This window comes from Ascidia mentula, chromosome 5, assembly GCF_947561715.1.
Source record: "Ascidia mentula chromosome 5, kaAscMent1.1, whole genome shotgun sequence".
In the NCBI taxonomy this organism is placed as follows: domain Eukaryota; kingdom Metazoa; phylum Chordata; class Ascidiacea; order Phlebobranchia; family Ascidiidae; genus Ascidia; species Ascidia mentula.
Window position 1 is genome coordinate 6,106,142 of NC_138570.1, and position 19,476 is coordinate 6,125,617.

Here is a 19,476-nt window from a genome sequence, read left to right on the forward strand (position 1 = left end):
TAAATTTCACACATACAATTAAGAATGAATACATGTTTCCATTGGTTCAGCTAGATAACCACCAATAAAATCTCAATTTTAGTTTGCTAAGGCAATGAACAAGCGCAATAAGGACGGTTTTGTGAAATTGTGTGTACAATAATCTCAAGTGTGCTTGAAGCAATAACACAGGTACATATGTGAAAAAGCGAAAATCTCTCAGAAAAACTAAAAGCTGGTGGTAGTGCCTAAGTGTGTATTTAAACAACATTTGTGATACTAATGAAATGGCTTAGACGAGCTTGTGTGTGTGACAACAATATTGCAAACACAAAGACAGATATATTTCATTAACAACATAACGGCAAACATATTTTGGGTTCATTTGAATTTTAACACTTACATCAAAAACTGACATTACCAAAATAATTTTGCCTAAATTTGTTGGCAACAATCTTAAAAGTCCTTAAATCTAAAAGCACCATCTAAACAAAAAGTGTTTTATTCAAAGCAAGTCACTTTAAATTATTCCTTCTTGGGGCCACTTCAACTGCTTCACAAGTCCACCCTTTCCTTTTGCATATGCGCCATAAATTTCCAATCTACAGTCGGGTTTAGTTGAACGCCATCCCACCAAACCAGTGGTAGTCTTGGGGTAAGGTGGGGATTTGCCCACTTTAATGTACTTCTCAATAGGCGTAATAGGTGGTAGTCTTAGTTGCTCAGGCAGTTGCACTTTAGTCTTTTCTTCTTTCTTTGTAGGAACCGCTTCGGCAGCGAGTTCCTTGTAAGTCTGTGTCATAAATCCCCAGTTTTGCGGCCATTTTTTCGATGCTGACCATTCCATGTGCACGTGGCTTTTCCAGATTTCATCGTTTGCCACGTAATTGCACCCCGCAACCTGACGTCCAACTTTTGTTGCTGCCATAATTGTTATTTCTGAGAAGACTGTTAACCTGGCTCTTTAATTCGAAACGTTGCTGTTTGTTGGCGAACTAAACAACAGAACTTCGGGAAACCCACTGGACCATGACGGTATCCTAGCAACTGCAGAGGTAAAAATGAACTCATGGAAATAGTATTTTATGGATACAGACATGATTAATTTTAAAGTTTCTTTCCCCATTTTTCATCATATTTTGTTTGCTTTCAATACTTTGCAAAATCCCAAGAAAAATGAATGCATAATGAATATTAGGTAAAACAAAACAAAACACAGCGTTTTACACAATGTAATAGCATACCAAATTTTTTGCATTTTCGAAACTTTTCGATACAGCAAGTTGCATGAAAATGGGCTGTTGGGTCTGCATATTTGCTTGAATTAAACATCAAGTATCTGCGTAAAATCGAGCGTGAGTGAGAGATTTATCGCTCTCCTTGCATCGTAATTCGAGAAAGAGAAAGGCGTGTCGTGCAGATTAAGTTTCAGGCAACGCTGAAGAACGCACTTTTATCGGCCAACGGGTCTGCTTGAAGTACGTTTGAAATAGCCTAAAATATGCCGATGGAAGCAACGGAAGGTACGCCGCCTATTTTTACCTTCAACTCGGGTTATCCGAAGACCCTCCCAGCTTTACTAAAGATCGTCCAAGCAGTAAGTGTGTTTGTGTGTGTGACCGAGGTAAAACTACATTTTAAATCAGTGAGTACTCAGGTGTAGGCAACGGGCGCCTGTAATTTGATACCCCAATTTCTTGCTTTGGTGGAATAATTAGAGGTAAATCTTCAAAGGAGGTGAATAATTAAAGCATTTGAAACTAGAATAACATTGCGGTTTATCATGTACGCACTATATTTTGCAATCAGTACAGGTAGCACAACATAACGCACGCCATTTGTTTAAAAACGACACGCGCGAGCTGATTTTGACCTAGAATGTTAGAAAATATTACCCGTCCTAAATTGTACGTTGTTTTCGACAATAATATTTACAGTTTCTTTGCCAACATGTTTTGGGACATCGACCAAAAAAAGACAAATAGTGCTTTTGGAGTTGGTTTATGCAGGCATTTGCTGCTCGTCGACAGCTTTAGGGCAAGTTTGGCGAGGTGTATTGGTGTGCGGCGTTACAAGCTTGCTGCAATAGAGCAGCATTCCTTTCCACCACCGCAACGAGCAGCAACACGACAGTTGTTACGCATCGTCAACTGGTAATATCAACGCACCCAATTACATCAGCTGTTGTAGGCTTAGAACGCTCAGTCGGTTTGAGCATCTGATGAATAATGTTCGTCTATGGGTGCCGAACAAACACAAAGGCCACGACGCCACTTCAGCGCTGGTTTCGACGAGTCTTGAAACGCTCATATCCTCTTCATGTCTTGAAATGTACTTTATGCGTTTCTTGGAATAGTTACGGAACAAAATTTGCCGATTTAGTAACATGAAATGTGGGTTTATTGGCTTTTTACGTTACAATTATCAATAAGTCAAGTAACAACATAAGAGTCCGTTTTTTTAGGTATTTTTGCATATTTTGTTCTCTGAGTACATGTGTGTTACGTAGATATGTGCACCGATATGTACATATTTGTGCATGCACCATAATCAACTGCCCCAAGCCATGTTTTAAAGGTCATGCGCTACGAGCGTGATTTATTGTAGATAATTTCATTTATAACCAGCACGAGACCAGTTCCTCCATACACCATCTTCTAATCATTGGGTAATCTTGTTTGTGTCAGTCGCACACATGACGTCGTTAAAACGCAACTCTGGTGTATTTGTCATTGTAATCATCGTCTCGCTCGTCCTCTTTACAGCATATGCGTTTACCTAAAATACATGCTGCAGTGGTTTATATACTTAAGCGTCAGTCTATTTTTGTACAGGTATTTGCTCTTGTGGCCTACCTGTGTGCTGCTTGCGCTCCCTATTGGACCAGATCCTCTGCTCCCGGTTTCCGCTTCTTCGAATGGGTCTGTCAATGGCACATGTGGTCGGTGATCATATTATATCTGCTCGTGTTGCTCAACGTACATCACAGACTCGTATGCATCAAATGGAACCTAACTGTACGTATATATTTCCAAATATAGCAGGCGTGTCAATGCAATGTAAATATCAAGATATATTATCTGCAGAGTAAAGCGATATATCACATTCTGTTGTATAATTAACAAATGTGATTTTGAGTGACTTTTAGAGCAAATTTTGCAGGAGTTTATCCACTATGTGATTGCGTCAATCTTTTTCTTGATGGGGTCAATAACGGCAGCTGTCTTCGCACGAAACGGAGCAATGACGGCGGCAGCAGTAAGTCTGAAATACTCATAAGGTTATAAACGCCGATACTCTTGCACACTTCGCCACTAAAACGTTTGAACGTTACCCATTCAATTTCAAGATTGATGACAATTGGCAATGCGAAATATCCGATACAATTGCATGGCACCAAACTTAGTATCTGTAAGGCCACTTATACTTAAGCGGTGTATATAATATTGTTTTTCATCATCAGCTGGTATTTATCTTAATTTTTTGTGGAAGAGCTTAGTTTTGGTTTTCTGTTCCGTATAATTAACTCAAAAGTTTTTCATGCACCTAAAATAGATCTTCATCCAATAACTTGTTAATTTTTAGGTTTTTGGTTTTTTCTGCTTGCTTCTTTACGCGTTTGGGGCGTACGTTGCTTTCCGGCACTGGAGGGAAGAACCAGCAAATCAGCCTGCTAAAGTTTAGGCGTGTTTGGAAGCGATCAAACGGGGATTCTGTTTTTATACACTCGAATATTCACGACGAGAGCGCCTAAAGGAAAATACCTGTTTTTGCCACTTTGTGTGTTAGCTGCTATATACCGACCTAAATTTGCACGTGCTTCATTTCTTGCTGGTTAGAAAATACAGTTTTTTATAGAAAAACAAACAAATCCGATGACATTTCTTTTTGATGTTTTCGACATGCATAATGTTTAAGCCGAGTGTTTCACTGCTGTGCAAATGTAAGTCAGAATGACATATTTTTTTCAATTTTGAAGGACTTGACCATGCGAATTTGGCATAAACTTACAGTGCACATGTAGTGTGTCCCTCAAAGGTTAAGTTTGTTGACATAAAGCTTCCGCAACTACTATACACAGTATGCGATACAACACAGCAAATACCAAATGTTTGTTACCTTTATTGCCCTTATAGGCGATATTGAGAGCAGTATGCCCTTCGAAATAATATATACTGTGACATGGCTATGATACAGTTACAAAAATACCGCTGAATTGGAGAAATGCAACCCAAAAAGAATCAGACAAGCAAAACTATGATGTTACAATACACAACGAATACCACACCATTATTAAAAGCTTAAAACGCCAGCAGGAATCTAAAAACTTACTATAGTGTACACTTTGTTACATTACCGAACAAGTATACCGCTGCCAGGTTTATTCACAGCAGAACACAAATCATAACGGGGTCCACAGATATTTACTCAACTACATCATTCCATCACACAAATTATTGGTTAGACATTCACAAATAACCGTGCATGGAGCAGGAACCTAAACAAAAGAGTGAACACACTCACAAAGAGGGCGTTTGTTGGAGACTCGAAAAGGGATTGACCGGTTACTTTTGATTCTTAGCAGATTTTCACATATGATTGTGTTAAATACAAACTTGATATGTCAAAGAGGTTTTGGCAAATTACACAAGAAACACGCGGTCGAGAAGGACACCTTGACTTGTGTGAAATAATCAAAACGTCACGGCAGAAAACAAAATACTCCACCAATGCCATATTGTGCCGGAAGGCGATTTTTTTTTAACTTAATTCCTTGTACTTTAAATCATAATAACAATCAAGAAAAAATGTTTCCCTTTGTATATAGCAGTCAGCAATGATGAGACACATTGGGATCAGATATCTACCGGTTGTTTGGACAAAAAAGCTCACTGGAAGTGGGCGAACGCGAATAAGATATTTCGTCTGCCGATATGGGTGGGTTGCATACGTCCAACTTCACAGCTTCCCACACACGGTTTTTCTGAAGTAGCTTGACAACAGTCTCTATATCTCCAGAGTGAACCCTGTCTTTGTTGTAGGTCCTGCTCACGTGTATTAAAATAATGCCGATAGTGGAGTTGTTTCAAAAGAACGAAAAGATACTTACGGGACCACAGATCGCACCAGTTGATGCACTTTCTCCAAAGTTTCGGTTGTCTTTAAAGGTCTCCTAAAGTCGATTCCTTGACAAGCGCAAAGCAGCTCGATTGCAATCACATACTCTACATTTTCCACAACTTTTAAAGCCTAAAAGAAAACTAACATGCAAATATTGACAAAACAATTAAATGCAATGCAACCTTTCTAGCTGACCAACCACCCATGGAAACGTGGTCCTCTTGTCCGGCACTGGTGGAAAGAGAATCGACTGAAGATGGATGACAAAGACATTTGTTTTCAGACACAAGAGCTGCAGCAGTGCAATGGGGTATCATATATCCCGAATTCAAACCACCGTTTTCCACCAAAAATGCTGGTAGATCGTTGTATGCTTTCGATAAAAATAAACGAACCGCATTTAGGGTAGTCAGTAACGAAAAGTTTAATGCAGATGTTATTGTACCTGGATTACACATGCGCTCAATTCTTCGTTCGCTCATAGCTGCAAGTTCATGCACTCCGATGGCAAGATAATCAAGTGATTTGGCCGGGTATTCCCCGTGAAAGTTGCCTCCAGATATAGTTTCACATCTGTCCACCAAAATCATCTAAACATGTAACAGTAATAAATATCTACCCAAAATTTACACACTAAACAAAAGAATCATACAGGGTTATCAGTGGCGCTGTTTAACTCTACGTCCAATATTCCCTTCACGAATTCAATAGTATCGTGTGCAACGCCGTGCACTTGAGGGCAGCATCTGAGTGTGTAAGCGTCCTGCACGCGATTGCAATTTTTGTGGTTTTCTGTGAGACAGAGAGAAAACGTGCATAAGAGTTCCCGCCAATGCATAAAACAACAAGATACCTACTCGTGATTTCTGATTGGTCGCCGCCGTAATTCAGAAGCGCTCGAATTCTCTTGGCAACAGCCTGTTGGCCCTTGTGCGGTCGAGCCTCGTGAATAACGGCGTCAAACGCTCTGCTGGTACCTTGCAGTGCTTCAAGTGTTAATGAAGCCACAACATCAGCTTGAAGAGCTATTCTTTTTGCTCTTTCCACCGCCTCGGCACCCAAAGCACTCATAAACTGCGTGCCGTTGATCAAAGCTAGTCCTAAAACCAAGGAAAGTTAGTGATGAAACACCGAATTTGACAATATCTGCAGTTGTTGTAAGTAATATTTTAAACAACCAGAGCGTAACCGTAATAGTTTAATTAGTGTTAACTTTGCGCTGCACAGAACAAATGTTATTAACTTTACCAAGAACCATAAGGAACGACGATTCTACGACAAATAAATCATTTACAAACTAACCTTCTTTTGAAGAAAGCTTTAAAGGTGGGATATCATTGGCTTCAAGAACGTGATTGGCATCAGCCCATCCACTTTTAGGCGACCACATTTTACCTTTACCCATCAAACCAAGGGCCAAGTGTGATAGAGGAGCAAGATCTCCGCTCGCTCCCACTGTACCCTTCTCTGGAATCCACGGAAGACAACACTCTACAACAAGTGAATGGAGATATATGCAATTTTGTTGTATCATGTGTCATAGTTTTATGACAGTTTTGATAGCGTGTTCTATATTCAGGAAACTCCGTAGATCCAATTAACATTTCAAATAATTGTGTTAATCTCAAATAAAAACAATGTTTTTGTTAAAGATGGCAAATAACTTAAATAGAAGTCCAGCAGGAAACCAACAGTTAATTTATCAATCGTAGTATTTAGAATTTAGACTTTTCAAGTCAAATGGTATAGAAATACAAACGGAATGGAATCGAATCGAATCGTTTGGAATTTATTTAGACAATGCATTACATTGCTTTTTAAACACACTTGCAACTTTTGTTTCACATAATCTAACTTCTTCAAGCAAAAGTTGCCCTCTGGTCAAGTCATAGCGTCCTATGTGCACTGCAGGAGGGCACGGTCAAGTCAGAGACACTGACAGTTGTCATTGGGCTCGCAAGCGAGTTAATTGTTTTAGAGCGATGGTCATGCTAGTTTTGAAAGGTCGTTGGAGTTAGTTGAACGCTCCAGGGAACGAATCTTGTACAAACATTACATCAACAAGCAATATATAAATAGAAAATGAAAATTTTTCACAGCAATTATTACACTTTTGAGTGTTTCTCCCAAAAAGAAGAGACATAATGGCGCAAGTCATACAACAGCTGCAGAGGAAAATCCAACAATCCATGACCGAATTTACGTCAGTGACCTTGACTAATGTTGGAGACCCAAACTGTTTAGGGCGTCTCGGAGATATCAGGCCTGGCCTACGGCAATACAGGCAAATTGGATGAGCACAAAGTTGGAAAATTGCAAAATGAAACTGGACGAACATCACGATCTTTCTTCTTACCGTTAAAAGCCTTCACCATAGACCGAAGGTTAGTTGGTGAAATGCCGCTGTAGCCTTTGCAGAAGATGTTAATTCGTAGAGCCAGCATCATCCTAGTGCGTTCAGGCGAAAGCGGATCGCCCACCCCAGCACAGTGCGATTCGATAAGATTTACCTGAAGCTGGTGAAGATCTGCCGGGGCAATCACTGTTGTGGCGAACTTGCCAAATCCGGTCGAAACACCGTAGACAACTTGCATAAAAAGGAAAACTTAATTGAAAATTGCAATTATTACATTCCTAGAACTCCAAAAGGAGTAAAAGACGAAAAGCGCCAGTATAAGATCTTTATTTACAGATATATTAATTTCGCCTATTGGCATCCTCAGTTTTTGTCTTATTCAAGATTCTATTTGACTTGCACAAGATGATTCCTGTAGTCACTTTCTGGTGTTTTCTCTACTATTGAAAATTGCAATCGATAATACTACTGAAGCCGAACGCTGACAACACATCAAAACTAATGCGCAACCCACCTTTGTTTTGCTCAACGATGTCGTCGAGAAGTTTTCTGGCGTTTTTGACGCGTCTTTCAGCATTGGAACAAACCTAAAAAATATAATCAGTATAAATACGCATAACGACACATTTATTTCTTTTCTCACCTCTATTTTGTGATCAAAATTTGCTAATTGCCATAACATTTCGGTGGTGAGGGAAAAGCCATCCAACAATACCGTCTGAAAACAACATCTTACACATGTAATAATTTTATATGAACAAAAATAGTATTGCATTTTACCTTGCAAATGTTGAGCTCGGGACTTTAAATATTATGCTTTATGTTAAGAACAAAAACTATTTGAGTGACGAAAAAGATTAAGACATCGTTACTATGTCTATAAAGTCCAACGATGTTTTCATAAATGCCACCATATTACTTTCTTGTATTAAGTTGTGTTATCACAGCAGAAAAGGATACACGGATAGCTTTTTAAACCCAGATACGAGGTTTTGGTCGACGGTGCTTGATATATCCGATGTGACCTGTTCTATGGTTTCTGTAAACAAAAGATTATGGATGCTTGATGGTGCAGCGTGATATTACTCTGTATATAACATACGTACTGGCTTCGACAAACTGTTTATCGTTCAGCACATCGCAGATCACGTCATTGTTGCTATAGATGATGCGCGAAGTGGATGATGTCAGCACTAGTTTCTGTGCAAACAAAGTATATTCACAGATTACCTTTTAGCTAAATTAACTGCCAAGAAAATCTTGAAAAAACGCCCAACATAAGTCACATGCGTTTTCATTGTTGGGCTGTATGAAATTGTGAGGTTATTTTCCCTCAACAGGGGTAACGGGCACTATTTTTCTCGTTATGGCGCAGTCGTTTACCTGTCCAGGACCACAATTTAAACCCAGCTCCTTCACTCGAACCAAAGCTGCACTCAGTAGCCATGAAACTTTGGCCTTGCCCTCAGCGCAAGGAACGCAAATCCAATTATCCTGCACCTTCACGTAAACCTGCATTGTCGCTCTATCATCCAACTAAAAACAATACCAACACAGTGGGTACAGTAATATATACCGAGTTGCCTGCGTTGGTGTAACACAACATGAGCGTTTGAGTGCAATGACAGTCTCAATTGTACCGGCATATATGCGTCTACACGTGATTGGCTAACCGCCTGCACACGCCCACATTCGTGTGGTGATGTTTTTTTAGTTTAAATTATGTTTTACTTATAAACATGTAATTAAAGTAGATGCAGAGCAGGTACCATTGCGTTCCCAGTAAGAAAGCTGCAATTAAGTCTTTATTGCATTGTTGCGTCAATATACTGTCTGCACCCAAACGACACAATTCAGCTAACTACATTAATTACCCAACACATAATAATCAATCAACCACCTTTTGGTAGTGGCCTCATTATCTAACAGATAACAAACAACATCACGCCCAACGTGAGTTAAACTGCAATGGTTCGTCACGTAGAAAACGTTCAGGAAGTTGCGTAACACATTAACGGGGTATCATGCCCATTAGTGTGCCTCTTTGACAACATTCTCGAGCCACAATCGTAAGTACAATAAGTAGTAATCACTCTATGGGTATTACTATTAAAAGTTGCTGTCTTTCCAGCGCTTTCAAATTATAGCAAGGCAAAAGAAATTCTTGTCTTGCGAAACAGTGTGTGTTTAAAACATGATTACAAACTTCAACGCCCATTTGTTCTAATTTTTGTCAATTCTTCTTTTTTCTTTGTTTTTTCGAGTGGCACTCATAGGCCACCATACCTTTTTTATTTAACTTGTATCTTGTATGTACAACTGCTTTGGCAACAAAAGTTACACCCATGTATTTTTGTTGGTATATAATTATTGAAAACGCTCTATTTAAAATGCGAACTACTTAAAGAGTAAAAGCACATGATTTATGGATTGTTTTGCAACGTTTCTCAATTTTACTAAACGCCCTTTTTCAGACGACTATTTTTTATTGGCTATGCGGTACATGACTTTTTTTGTTATTTTAGCCTCAGGCATTGTATAATCTTTAAGAACTGTCAGTGGTCAGGACAAGGTTTGCATGTAGCGAATTGTGTCGTATAAAGCATGGAATGGCCAAGAACAGGTCTGCTGACAACAATTCCTTTAACCTTGCGTTATGGGCGGGCGATCATGCATAAAACACACCAGACAAGCTTGACACGTATTTTAACACGCATATACTGCAGTAGCAGAATCTCGTATCGAACAGCATGATCGTATAAGGAGGCTAATTAGCGGACAGTAAAACAGAGTTAAGCAGTAATTTAAATTAACATCTTTAAGTTAACTATTTTGCAAACAACAAATTTTTATGCTTTTAGTTTGATCTGACGACGTTATACGCATTTTTCTATTTTTTAAATTTCTTGACTCAGCCGAGGGAATGATGAATAATAACGAATGTGCTCATGGCCAACCAAGCAACTTTTCTGGGTACTCATTGGACGCAAGTGCATCTGTTTATCCTGGTGGATTTATTGCTAACTGACATAAATATTGCTTTTAGTGTGCAACAGAGTTTAATATACACCACCACAAAATTCGCAATAACGCAGTTTATGCCGAGAATAGGATTTCGCTAATTGAAAGCATCTCTTTAGTTCTAAAAAAATAATAAAACAGAAAACAAAAATTTATAAATAAAAAGTTAGTTGGTGATACCGTCGTCATAGCTGCTCGGGATGCATTTTAGTACGCTAGCCATAACAGCGTGTATTGATGGCCAGTTTTTCCTTTATTACTTTTACCTTTCTCTTTTCTGTTTTGGTATTGTTTTAGAACTGAAGATGCTTTTATTGAGCAAAACAAAGGTTTTAAATATACTCAGCATTGTGAAATTTGATTTCAAGAAAACGTTTTCATTGTTACGTTTAAACCAAAACAATAAGTTGAAGTTGGTATTAGTCCGGCATGTTTGAAAATGGGACAACACTGATAAATCTATAGATTCTAAAACTAATACAATATTTGCAGCAACATCAGCCTTCCTGTCGAAGATTTAAGGGTAAGAAACGGTAAAAAATCTATGATATGGTCCATGGCCACGGTGCAAACTTGGTTGTTTCAGGTTGTGACGCTAGATGGTTTTTCCCTGACAACTGAAATACTCTGGCATCTTTCAAATTTTGAAAACAGAATAAAGGTATGAACAGCCGACCTCCCAATTATCAGATAATCTGATAAACACCATGCATTTTCGAACAGATATGCCCAGAAGCCGAGGAAAGAGTAAAAAAAGCCAGAAAGCTTCTTGACGACATTGTTGAAAAGGAGGAAGGTGACTTCAATACTTTTTTGCAGCTAAAATAAATCACAGCAGATGCGATAAATAAAACGAAACACTAAATGTGATTAGTAAATAAAAACTGGATCAAAAAACCAAAGGCCCCTGGCAGGCTGATCGCACACCGTATCAATAATAATGTATTAAAATCCCAACACAGCGATCTTTAGACAGCTCAGATCGATTTAAAGCTGTCTAAAGATCGCTGTGTTGGGATTTTAATACACTTCGTAAAAACAAACAACATAGTTTTTTTTTCTGCAACCGTTGGCACCTGATGTTATAGTCGTCTACGGAGCTTTAACTGGCGTTGGGAAGTTTGCGACAAAAAAGATTTCTCATGGAGACCTACTTCAGCTCCAGGTGAACTTGATTGAATCGCATTGCGCTGGAGTGGGAGAACGACTTTCATTGGAACGCACCCGAATGATGCTGGCTCTCCGCATCAACGTGTTGTGTAAAGGCTACAGTGGAATCTCATTGAGTAACCTGCAATACATGGTCAAAGCTTTTAACGGTCAGTTTGCTTTAAAGAAACCGTTTTTAATATTATCTTGACATTCGACTTAGTATTAAAATGCCAAGATAATACTGATACATTTAAATCTACACAATTTTGTCAAGACAACACAATTTTTCAGGCAACAACACGTGCTCCTTTTTTTTCTTTGCAGAGTGTTGTCTTCCGTGGATTCCAGAGAAGGGAACGGTGGGAGCGAGCGGAGATCTTGCTCCTCTCTCACACTTGGCTCTTGGTTTGATGGGTAAAGGTAAAATGTGGTCGCCGAAGAGTGGATGGGCTGATGCCGATCACGTCCTTGAGGCCAATGATATCCCACCTTTAAAGCTGACTCCAAAAGAAGGTTTTTAATATAGGCTATTAATGTAATGTGCTGGAGAGACTGCGACATCTCATATAATTACTACTTGTAATCGTATAAGATAGCACTAATATAAACAGACTTAGTATTCAGACTAGCCAAAAAGAAACTAACCGTTTGTGCAGGAGTGGCCTTGATCAACGGCACGCAGTTCATGAGTGCTTTGGGTGCCGAGGCGGTGGAAAGAGCAAAAAGAATAGCTCTTCAAGCTGATGTTGTGGCTTCATTAACACTCGAAGCACTGCAAGGTACCAGCAGAGCGTTTGACGCCGCCATTCACGAGGCTCGACCGCACAAGGGCCAACAGGCTGTTGCCAAGAGACTTCGAGCGCTTCTGAATTACGGCGGCGACCAATCAGAAATCACGAGTAGGTATCTTGTTGTTTTTAGTCATTAGCGGGAACGCGTATCCATGTTTTCTCTCTGTCTCGCAGAAAACCACAAAAATTGCAATCGCGTGCAGGATGCTTACACACTCAGATGCTGCCCTCAAGTGCACGGCGTTGCACACGATACTATTGAATTCGTGAATGGAATATTGGACGTAGAGTTAAACAGCGCCACTGATAACCCTGTATGATTCTTTTATTTAGTGTGTAACTTTGGGTAAAAAAGATTTCTCATGGAGACTTACTTCAGCTCCAGGTGAACTTGATTGAATCGCATTGCGCTGGAGTGGGAGAACGACTTTCATTGGAACGCACCCGAATGATGCTGGCTCGATATTTATTACTGTTACATGTTTAGATGATTTTGGTGGACCGATGTGAAACTATATCTGGAGGCAACTTTCACGGGGAATACCCGGCCAAATCACTTGATTATCTTGCCATCGGAGTGCATGAACTTGCAGCTATGAGCGAACGAAGAATTGAGCGCATGTGTAATCCAGGTAGAATAACATTTGCATTAAACTTTTTGTCACTGACTACCCTAAATGCGGTTCGTTTATTTTTATCGAAAGCATACAGCGATCTCCCAGCATTTTTGGTGGAAAACGGTGGTTTGAATTCGGGATATATGATACCCCATTGCACTGCTGCAGCTCTTGTGTCTGAAAACAAATGTCTTTGTCATCCATCTTCAGTAGATTCCATTTCAACGAGCGCTGGACAAGAAGATCACGTTTCCATGGGTGGTTGGTCAGCTAGAAAGGTTTCATATAAATAAAACTCGGTTCTCAATCAGCACACAGTATATATAGCATATATACTTCATTTGCAGGCGTTGAAAGTTGTTGAACACGTAGAGTATGTGATTGCAATCGAGTTGCTTTGCGCTTGCCAAGCAATCGACTTTAGAAGACCTTTAAAGACAACCGAAGCTTTAGAGCTGGTGCATCAACTGGTGCGATCTATGGTCCCGTAAGTGTTCTGATGTGTGGACATGTTTGATGTTTTACTGCAATTGAATAATTTCAGGCACTACGACAAAGACCGCGTTCATTCCGGGGATATCGAGAATGTGGTTAAACTGCTACAAGAACATAAAGTGTGGAAAGCTGTGGAGGAACACATCAACGGCCCAATTCATTAGGATAACAATGAATGTTCACCACTGTTTAGCTGTTTGTCCAGGTCAAACGTTAATGCTTGTGGCAGCTTTCAGCAGAAGATTATCATTTCGAAACTTTGTAATTAACGTATGTTACTTTCTACTGACTCAAATCGGTAATAAACTTTGCATTATTGTTCAAATTAAGCATGTGTGTTATTGTAACTCTGAATGAATTTGAAATAAACTAAACGCTTGAGATGTACATTCGTATAAGTTTTATTTAAACCTATAGTATCCGGCACAGAGAAGTGCACAGTTTTAAAAAACATTCTTATTGACTGTTTCGTTATGCACACCGAATAGTAGCTATGGAGATGAAAAATGCAGGGAACACGAAGTTGGGCACTTAGCCAAGACAATCAAGGCGTATTATATATAACCGCGAGCTTTGCTTTGTATTTACTAATTTTTGACAATACGATTTACTGGTAATAATATAGGCAAATTTTTTTGTGATATAAACCTCAATCAGAAAATTCGTTTGTTTGCAGTCGTTGGGTGCCCAAAATCCTAATAAATTCCGCAGGAGTGCCGTAAGCCAAGAAAGGTTGGGAACCACTGAGCTAAGCCAAAAAAATTATGACTAACTTTTGCGGTGGGCGCCCTCTCGTGTGTAAAAATAGTCTCACATGTCCGGAAGGAAATATATATGGTTGCTGCAGAAGATGCACAATTTGTTAAAGCGTGCGGACTATGGCACTTTACTGCAGAGATAATAAATAACACATGCATATTACAGTTAAAATTATGTGTTTTTATTGAATTGTTTGCTTTTATTCATTCACAATTTGTTACACGGCTTCAGAAACGTAGTAATTGACTGCAAACTCCAAAAAATAATATACAACATATATAAGGAAGGGAAAGTAAATAAGTTTACATATATACCTTGACAAAAGCAATGGACCCGAAGGAACCCGTGACAACCAGGGAAAAAGTTAGACTGGACACAATAGCAAGACATATTAGACCAAGTGAGTTTATGTATACTGTTATATTGTATTTAGGCCTATTAGACCAAATGAGTTCGGAATTTTTATCCTTTAGGTTATTGACGGATATTTCTGATACTTTAGTCATTCTTTAGCAGGTAAACCAAGACTAACTCCCTCAGCATGTGTCAGCCTAAATGATGGACCTGCAGTAAAAACTGGGACAAGAAGTATTCCAAGAAGGAGGGAAGATGTATTAAAATGGTCGGGATGGGGATATAATGATTCAAGATTTAAATTGAATGAAAAAGGGGCTGTAAGTGATGACTTATCTTAAATAAGTAACATAAATTTTGATGATTGCAAGTGTGTTTAACATACCAAGTTACACATTGTCTTCTGAATAATTGCTTGTAACTTGTTTTCACTTAGATTACATTTACTGGTTCAAAGTACAAACTCAGTGGATTGATCATGCCACAACTTCGCCCTTGGATGATTGATACTATTGGAATAAACGTAGACGAAAAATGCAATGCGGTTGAAAACATTGATGTGAATAAAATTCCTAAGGCAAATATCAATGAAGATTTTCTGGATGAAATCAGTCAAACTGGGATGGAGCTATCAACTGACCCAATGGACAGGTGTGTAGTTAATTTGACTATGACCTACATTTTTATCTTTTGGCTGATATTTGTTATGTTTTTTTAAATGCAGAGAACATTTGCAAGAGATAAATGTTGCCTTGTGTTTGTTATGACATTAATTGTACATTGTGACTTTACACAGATTGGTGCGATCTCATGGACATACTTTGGAGGAGCTGTTTTTGTTGAGAAAAGGAGAAACAAACAAAAGAATCCCGGACATGATTGTTTTTCCTAGAAACCATGATGATGTTGTCAAGCTTGTGTCCTTAGCTGTTCGTCATAATGTCTGTTTAATTCCGATTGGTGGAGGTAAAAGAACTGTTAAATATTTTGGTCAATTGTATCAACACGATTTTGTGTCTCTTTCAAATTTGGTGTGTGTTGTTACTATGTCTACAGTTTACAATTTTGCCTTTAGGTACTACTGTGACTTTGGCCCTGGCATGTCCAGAAAATGAGCAAAGATGCATTGCAACTGTTGATATGACTCAGATGAATCAGATCTTATGGGTGGATGAGAAAAACCTTTTGGCAAGAATAGGTAATACTATTGAGGGGGCCCAATCATCTACATTTAACATGCCCTTTTCTGACATGTAGACATTTGTTTGTTTGCTTTACAGGGTGTGATTTGTTTGCATTGTTACTTAGATCAACTTTAAATATCTAGATAGGGAAATGAAAATCAGTCTTGATTGTAGTAAAAACTAATAAACCAATGGCATTTTGGTTCCAGAGGCTGGAATAATTGGGCAGGATCTGGAGAGAGACCTTGCAGCCATTGGTCTGTGCACTGGTCATGAACCTGATTCCATGGAGTTTAGCTCCTTGGGTGGTTGGGTGGCAACCAGAGCCTCAGGAATGAAGAAAAATGTTTATGGTAAGTTTTGCTTTGACAATAAATCTTGGAGTATTGCAAACCGTCGACAAATTCCCATGTTTTAATCTGTACATATTCAATAAAGTTTAAATAAGATTTAATATTGCAATGTCATTATGATTCTTGACTTTATCATAAAAAATATTTTGCCTTGCTAGGTAACATTGAAGATCTTCTGGTTCATGTGCGAATGGTGACTCCACGTGGGGTGCTAGAAAAGAACTGCATGGTGCCCAGAATGTCTGCGGGCCCAGACTTGCACCAGTTTATTTTGGGCTCTGAAGGTAAACGCAAACCATGAATGTTTGTAAAGCGAGGTAACTTCACCTTTTCTTTTAAGGAACACTTGGCATTATAACTGAAGTGACACTGCGAGTTCGTCCATTGCCCGAATGCCAAAGGTGAGTTTTCTAAATTATGTTTAAGTATTTGACCACGGCTGCATTGCTTTTTCAATCTGGTTTAGATATGGCTCCATCGTGTTTCCAAACTTTTCCAAAGGCGTTGAATGCTTACGGGAAGTGGCGCTTAACAGATGCGCGCCGGCCTCGATCCGCCTCATGGACAACGCACAGTTTAGATTCGGACAAGCGCTAAAACCAGAAGTAAGTTAGTGTGACTTGTAACAGTTCGTTTTAAGCACGTTTCAGCTGCACGATATACATCGACATAGCTGTGGCGAATATCCCGACATGTTTCCGGTAAAGCATCAGTCATACGTCAATAACCGTTCTTTCATATTCATGAAGTTTGATGTTTCGACAATTTAAGTTAAGGGCACCAGTGATGGTAAACAACAGTTAGCAAACCTATTTTTGCAACAGAACTCGCGTGAAAAGTGTTTTTAAAAGTTATTTTCCTTGAAACTTAAATTTCGTTTGCAAACTTTGTATCAAACTTTGATTGATTCAAGGTCATCGGTGTAGCTAATGTAATATTTTATTGCATGTAGGCCGAGGGGATTTTTTCTTCGTTTATCGATGGCATGAAGAAGTTCTACGTCACCAAAATCAAAGGTTACGACCCGGCGAACATGTGCGTGGCGACGCTTCTCTTTGAAGGTTTGCAAATGTCTTTGGTGTGCGATTTTAAACCGTATGGGAGTTTATGCAATTGGTAATTCAAACCACACCAATTCGCCCTGCTATAAATCTATATAAATTTTTTGCGCTTTGTTACGTTGTGCTTTATCGTCACAGGTGACCCCGCTACTGTTGCACAACAAGAAAAAGCTGTTTACGAGATCGCGGCGAAATATCACGGCATGCCGGCTGGTGAGGATAACGGCCAAAGGGGATACATGCTCACTTTCGTTATCGCTTACCTGAGGTAAGACGATCTAACATATAGGTCCCAATTATGTAAAGTCGAAGAAACGAATAACGTCCACTTTTTGTTTTTGCCATGCGGGCATCATATAGGATACGTCGTGATAAGCGTGTTACGCAACTATCGCTGTGCTCATAACGTGGTTCTGCACTCTCGACCTCCGGTTTGACGCCTGAACTTTGTACTCCGCTATCCTATTTGCACTTTGCAGGGACATCGGGCTCGATTACGAAGTGGTGAGCGAATCGTTCGAGACCTCTGTGCCGTGGGATCGCGTGACGGATCTTTGCCGAAACGTTAAAGACCGAATCCACCACGAGTGTATTAACCAAGGCGTAAGTCTAAATTTCTTCTTTGGCAGCGGTTTTCCAATGCTTGAAGCTCTAAGAGGTTTAAAACTTGGTTTTGCCCAATCAGGTTGGCAGTATGAGAGATCACTTATAGTATATTTATCACATACATTCCAGGAAAAAAACTGGGGAGGCGCTGGGAAAAGGAAAGCACTGGTTAACATTATGAATTTACGTTTGTGAAGTTGTTTTTTTAAGTTCCTTGCTACATTGACAAAATGCAATAGAATGCACCACGATATTGTACCCTATCACAAGAATAACCTTATTTATCTAACATGTATTGCGTAATTTATTAACAGTTATCCAAACAAAACAATAACGCAGTAATAGCTTTCGCAAAAACTGCGCTTAACCAACCCTATACCGAAATGTCCCTTGCGAACATAACTAGATCCAATTGTTTAAATAAGCTCACTTATATATTCACTTTGCAGCCTTGTGTTGTGTTTTGCAGGTTCGCTACCCCGTGTTAAGCACCTGTCGCGTGACGCAGACCTACGACGCCGGCGCTTGTGTTTATTTTTACCTCGGTTTCAAGGTAAGTTCGCTTCACGATACCGCACGGTAAACGCCCACACAGACTCCATGTCTAAGCGCTGTGACAAGTTCAATGTGTTGTCTTCATTATGTGGTTCATTTTCCATGTCGACCACATTTACAAAATGTTATTTAATTGCTGCTCTTTTCCGACATCACGTGGTTGAAGCGTTGACCATGGTTTGAAACTAACAGTAATTTTGTTCGACCCAAATCAGTGGTGCGTAACATTTTTTACCCACAGTACCGAGGTCTCGCCGATCCTGTGGCTTCGTACCTTGCCGTTGAAAACGCGGCACGTGATGAGATTTTGTCCAACGGTGGAAGCATTTCACACCACCACGGTGTCGGGAAACTACGCAAACAGTTCATGAACCGCACTGTTACCGAGACGGCAGTTGGTACGATCAAATCGGTGAAGGAGTATCTTGACCCAAGAAACATCTTCGGATCCGGAAATCTGGTTTGATTTGGTTGACTTTCTCCGGCACTTCGTTTTGTATCGCACGTGGCGGCGAAATGATCTTGTATTTTTTTTTGAAGTGGTAATCATGTAGTGAGCTTTTTCGTTTTGTCACGCTTGTATGTAGCGCGACTATTGTTTTCTTGTTTCCTTTCTTCAATCACATTTTGACACGTGACTTAATTTGGTTTATTGGATAAAATGTAAAGATTCTGGAAGTACTAGGACTTGGTCTTATAAGATATTTTTGGAACTTGTACGTGGTAAAAAAACCGACCTCGTGGCTTCGTGCACCGGTTGGAATTTCGTTATGGTGATTTCCGGGTATGTATCAAAATCCCCTGCTGTGAGTCCTTGAACTTGATATCGTGTTGCACCCAGAAGAACGCCCGTCAATTTTACTCGTGTAAGTTCCGTATTTTTAAACTTCGCTTTTGTTGAAAGCGTTTTTTTGTGCAGTAATTTTAATCATGAGTTGCGTATTATTAATTTCGCGCCTGTCGTGCCACTTGATTTGTTGCGAACAATACAGTTTAATTCCCTACCAGGCTTCTTCGGTAAATTATGAAAAAATATCTCTCAGCATGCAAAAGTAATAAAATAGCGAGAAGA

The 19,476-nt window shown here is 39.4% G+C and overlaps 5 protein-coding genes across 5 annotated transcripts; 3 read left to right on the forward strand and 2 right to left on the reverse strand.

Moving 5' to 3' along the window:
• Positions 1 to 497: 497 nt before the first annotated feature.
• Positions 498 to 987, reverse strand: LOC145903937 (ciliary microtubule inner protein 1-like). Its single transcript, XM_082992129.1, has one exon. It carries the CDS (start codon positions 905 to 907, stop codon positions 500 to 502), a length of 408 nt encoding a protein of 135 aa, XP_082848255.1. The 5' UTR covers positions 908 to 987; the 3' UTR covers positions 498 to 499.
• A 455-nt stretch (positions 988 to 1,442) lies between these two features.
• Positions 1,443 to 3,962, forward strand: LOC145903580 (CKLF-like MARVEL transmembrane domain-containing protein 7). The gene is made up of 4 exons (XM_082991674.1): positions 1,443 to 1,576; positions 2,814 to 2,996; positions 3,142 to 3,237; positions 3,565 to 3,962. The coding sequence occupies exons 1-4, from the start codon at positions 1,481 to 1,483 to the stop codon at positions 3,661 to 3,663; spliced, it is 474 nt and encodes a 157-aa protein (XP_082847800.1). The 5' UTR covers positions 1,443 to 1,480; the 3' UTR covers positions 3,664 to 3,962.
• A 137-nt stretch (positions 3,963 to 4,099) lies between these two features.
• On the reverse strand, positions 4,100 to 8,978 carry LOC145901412 (histidine ammonia-lyase-like). The gene is made up of 14 exons (XM_082989087.1): positions 8,840 to 8,978; positions 8,563 to 8,656; positions 8,417 to 8,495; positions 8,237 to 8,258; positions 8,100 to 8,174; positions 7,971 to 8,043; positions 7,457 to 7,687; positions 6,403 to 6,591; positions 5,958 to 6,200; positions 5,753 to 5,892; positions 5,546 to 5,690; positions 5,283 to 5,473; positions 5,090 to 5,229; positions 4,100 to 5,024 (listed from the first exon to the last, which is right to left on the reverse strand). Exons 1-14 carry the CDS (start codon positions 8,972 to 8,974, stop codon positions 4,844 to 4,846), a joined length of 1,938 nt encoding a protein of 645 aa, XP_082845213.1. The 5' UTR covers positions 8,975 to 8,978; the 3' UTR covers positions 4,100 to 4,843.
• Positions 8,979 to 11,069: 2,091 nt separating this feature from the next.
• On the forward strand, positions 11,070 to 13,696 carry LOC145902783 (histidine ammonia-lyase-like). The gene is made up of 10 exons (XM_082990883.1): positions 11,070 to 11,138; positions 11,201 to 11,273; positions 11,566 to 11,796; positions 11,954 to 12,142; positions 12,286 to 12,528; positions 12,595 to 12,734; positions 12,908 to 13,052; positions 13,125 to 13,315; positions 13,385 to 13,524; positions 13,582 to 13,696. The coding sequence occupies exons 3-10, from the start codon at positions 11,706 to 11,708 to the stop codon at positions 13,694 to 13,696; spliced, it is 1,254 nt and encodes a 417-aa protein (XP_082847009.1). The 5' UTR covers positions 11,070 to 11,138; positions 11,201 to 11,273; positions 11,566 to 11,705.
• An 830-nt stretch (positions 13,697 to 14,526) lies between these two features.
• LOC145903982 (alkyldihydroxyacetonephosphate synthase, peroxisomal-like) lies at positions 14,527 to 19,413 on the forward strand. The gene is made up of 14 exons (XM_082992179.1): positions 14,527 to 14,691; positions 14,805 to 14,965; positions 15,082 to 15,296; positions 15,442 to 15,611; positions 15,721 to 15,843; positions 16,039 to 16,182; positions 16,341 to 16,466; positions 16,523 to 16,583; positions 16,649 to 16,787; positions 17,135 to 17,243; positions 17,382 to 17,511; positions 17,723 to 17,846; positions 18,319 to 18,402; positions 18,646 to 19,413. Exons 1-14 carry the CDS (start codon positions 14,619 to 14,621, stop codon positions 18,868 to 18,870), a joined length of 1,884 nt encoding a protein of 627 aa, XP_082848305.1. The 5' UTR covers positions 14,527 to 14,618; the 3' UTR covers positions 18,871 to 19,413.
• Positions 19,414 to 19,476: the final 63 nt, after the last annotated feature.

What these genes read in the sequence shown, in the direction of transcription:
- LOC145903937 (XM_082992129.1), bottom strand. Translation starts at nt 907, where the DNA reads ATGGCAGCAACAAAAGTTGGACGTCAGGTTGCGGGGTGCAATTACGTG.
- LOC145903580 (XM_082991674.1), top strand. Translation starts at nt 1,481, where the DNA reads ATGCCGATGGAAGCAACGGAAGGTACGCCGCCTATTTTTACCTTCAAC. An exon ending in TACTAAAGATCGTCCAAGCA is followed by an intron (nt 1,577 to 2,813) that starts GTAAGTGTGTTT and finishes ATTTTTGTACAG; the next exon opens with GTATTTGCTCTTGTGGCCTA. An exon ending in GCATCAAATGGAACCTAACT is followed by an intron (nt 2,997 to 3,141) that starts GTACGTATATAT and finishes CAAATTTTGCAG; the next exon opens with GAGTTTATCCACTATGTGAT.
- LOC145901412 (XM_082989087.1), bottom strand. Translation starts at nt 8,974, where the DNA reads ATGCAGGTTTACGTGAAGGTGCAGGATAATTGGATTTGCGTTCCTTGC. An exon ending in TAAACAGTTTGTCGAAGCCA is followed by an intron (nt 8,496 to 8,562) that starts GTACGTATGTTA and finishes TTTTGTTTACAG; the next exon opens with AAACCATAGAACAGGTCACA. An exon ending in GTGGTTGGTCAGCTAGAAAG is followed by an intron (nt 5,230 to 5,282) that starts GTTGCATTGCAT and finishes GTTTTCTTTTAG; the next exon opens with GCTTTAAAAGTTGTGGAAAA.
- LOC145902783 (XM_082990883.1), top strand. Translation starts at nt 11,706, where the DNA reads ATGATGCTGGCTCTCCGCATCAACGTGTTGTGTAAAGGCTACAGTGGA. An exon ending in ACAGCGCCACTGATAACCCT is followed by an intron (nt 12,735 to 12,907) that starts GTATGATTCTTT and finishes TTACATGTTTAG; the next exon opens with ATGATTTTGGTGGACCGATG. An exon ending in TGAGCGCATGTGTAATCCAG is followed by an intron (nt 13,053 to 13,124) that starts GTAGAATAACAT and finishes TTTTATCGAAAG; the next exon opens with CATACAGCGATCTCCCAGCA.
- LOC145903982 (XM_082992179.1), top strand. Translation starts at nt 14,619, where the DNA reads ATGGACCCGAAGGAACCCGTGACAACCAGGGAAAAAGTTAGACTGGAC. An exon ending in GGCGACGCTTCTCTTTGAAG is followed by an intron (nt 17,244 to 17,381) that starts GTTTGCAAATGT and finishes TTATCGTCACAG; the next exon opens with GTGACCCCGCTACTGTTGCA. An exon ending in TTCGTTATCGCTTACCTGAG is followed by an intron (nt 17,512 to 17,722) that starts GTAAGACGATCT and finishes TGCACTTTGCAG; the next exon opens with GGACATCGGGCTCGATTACG.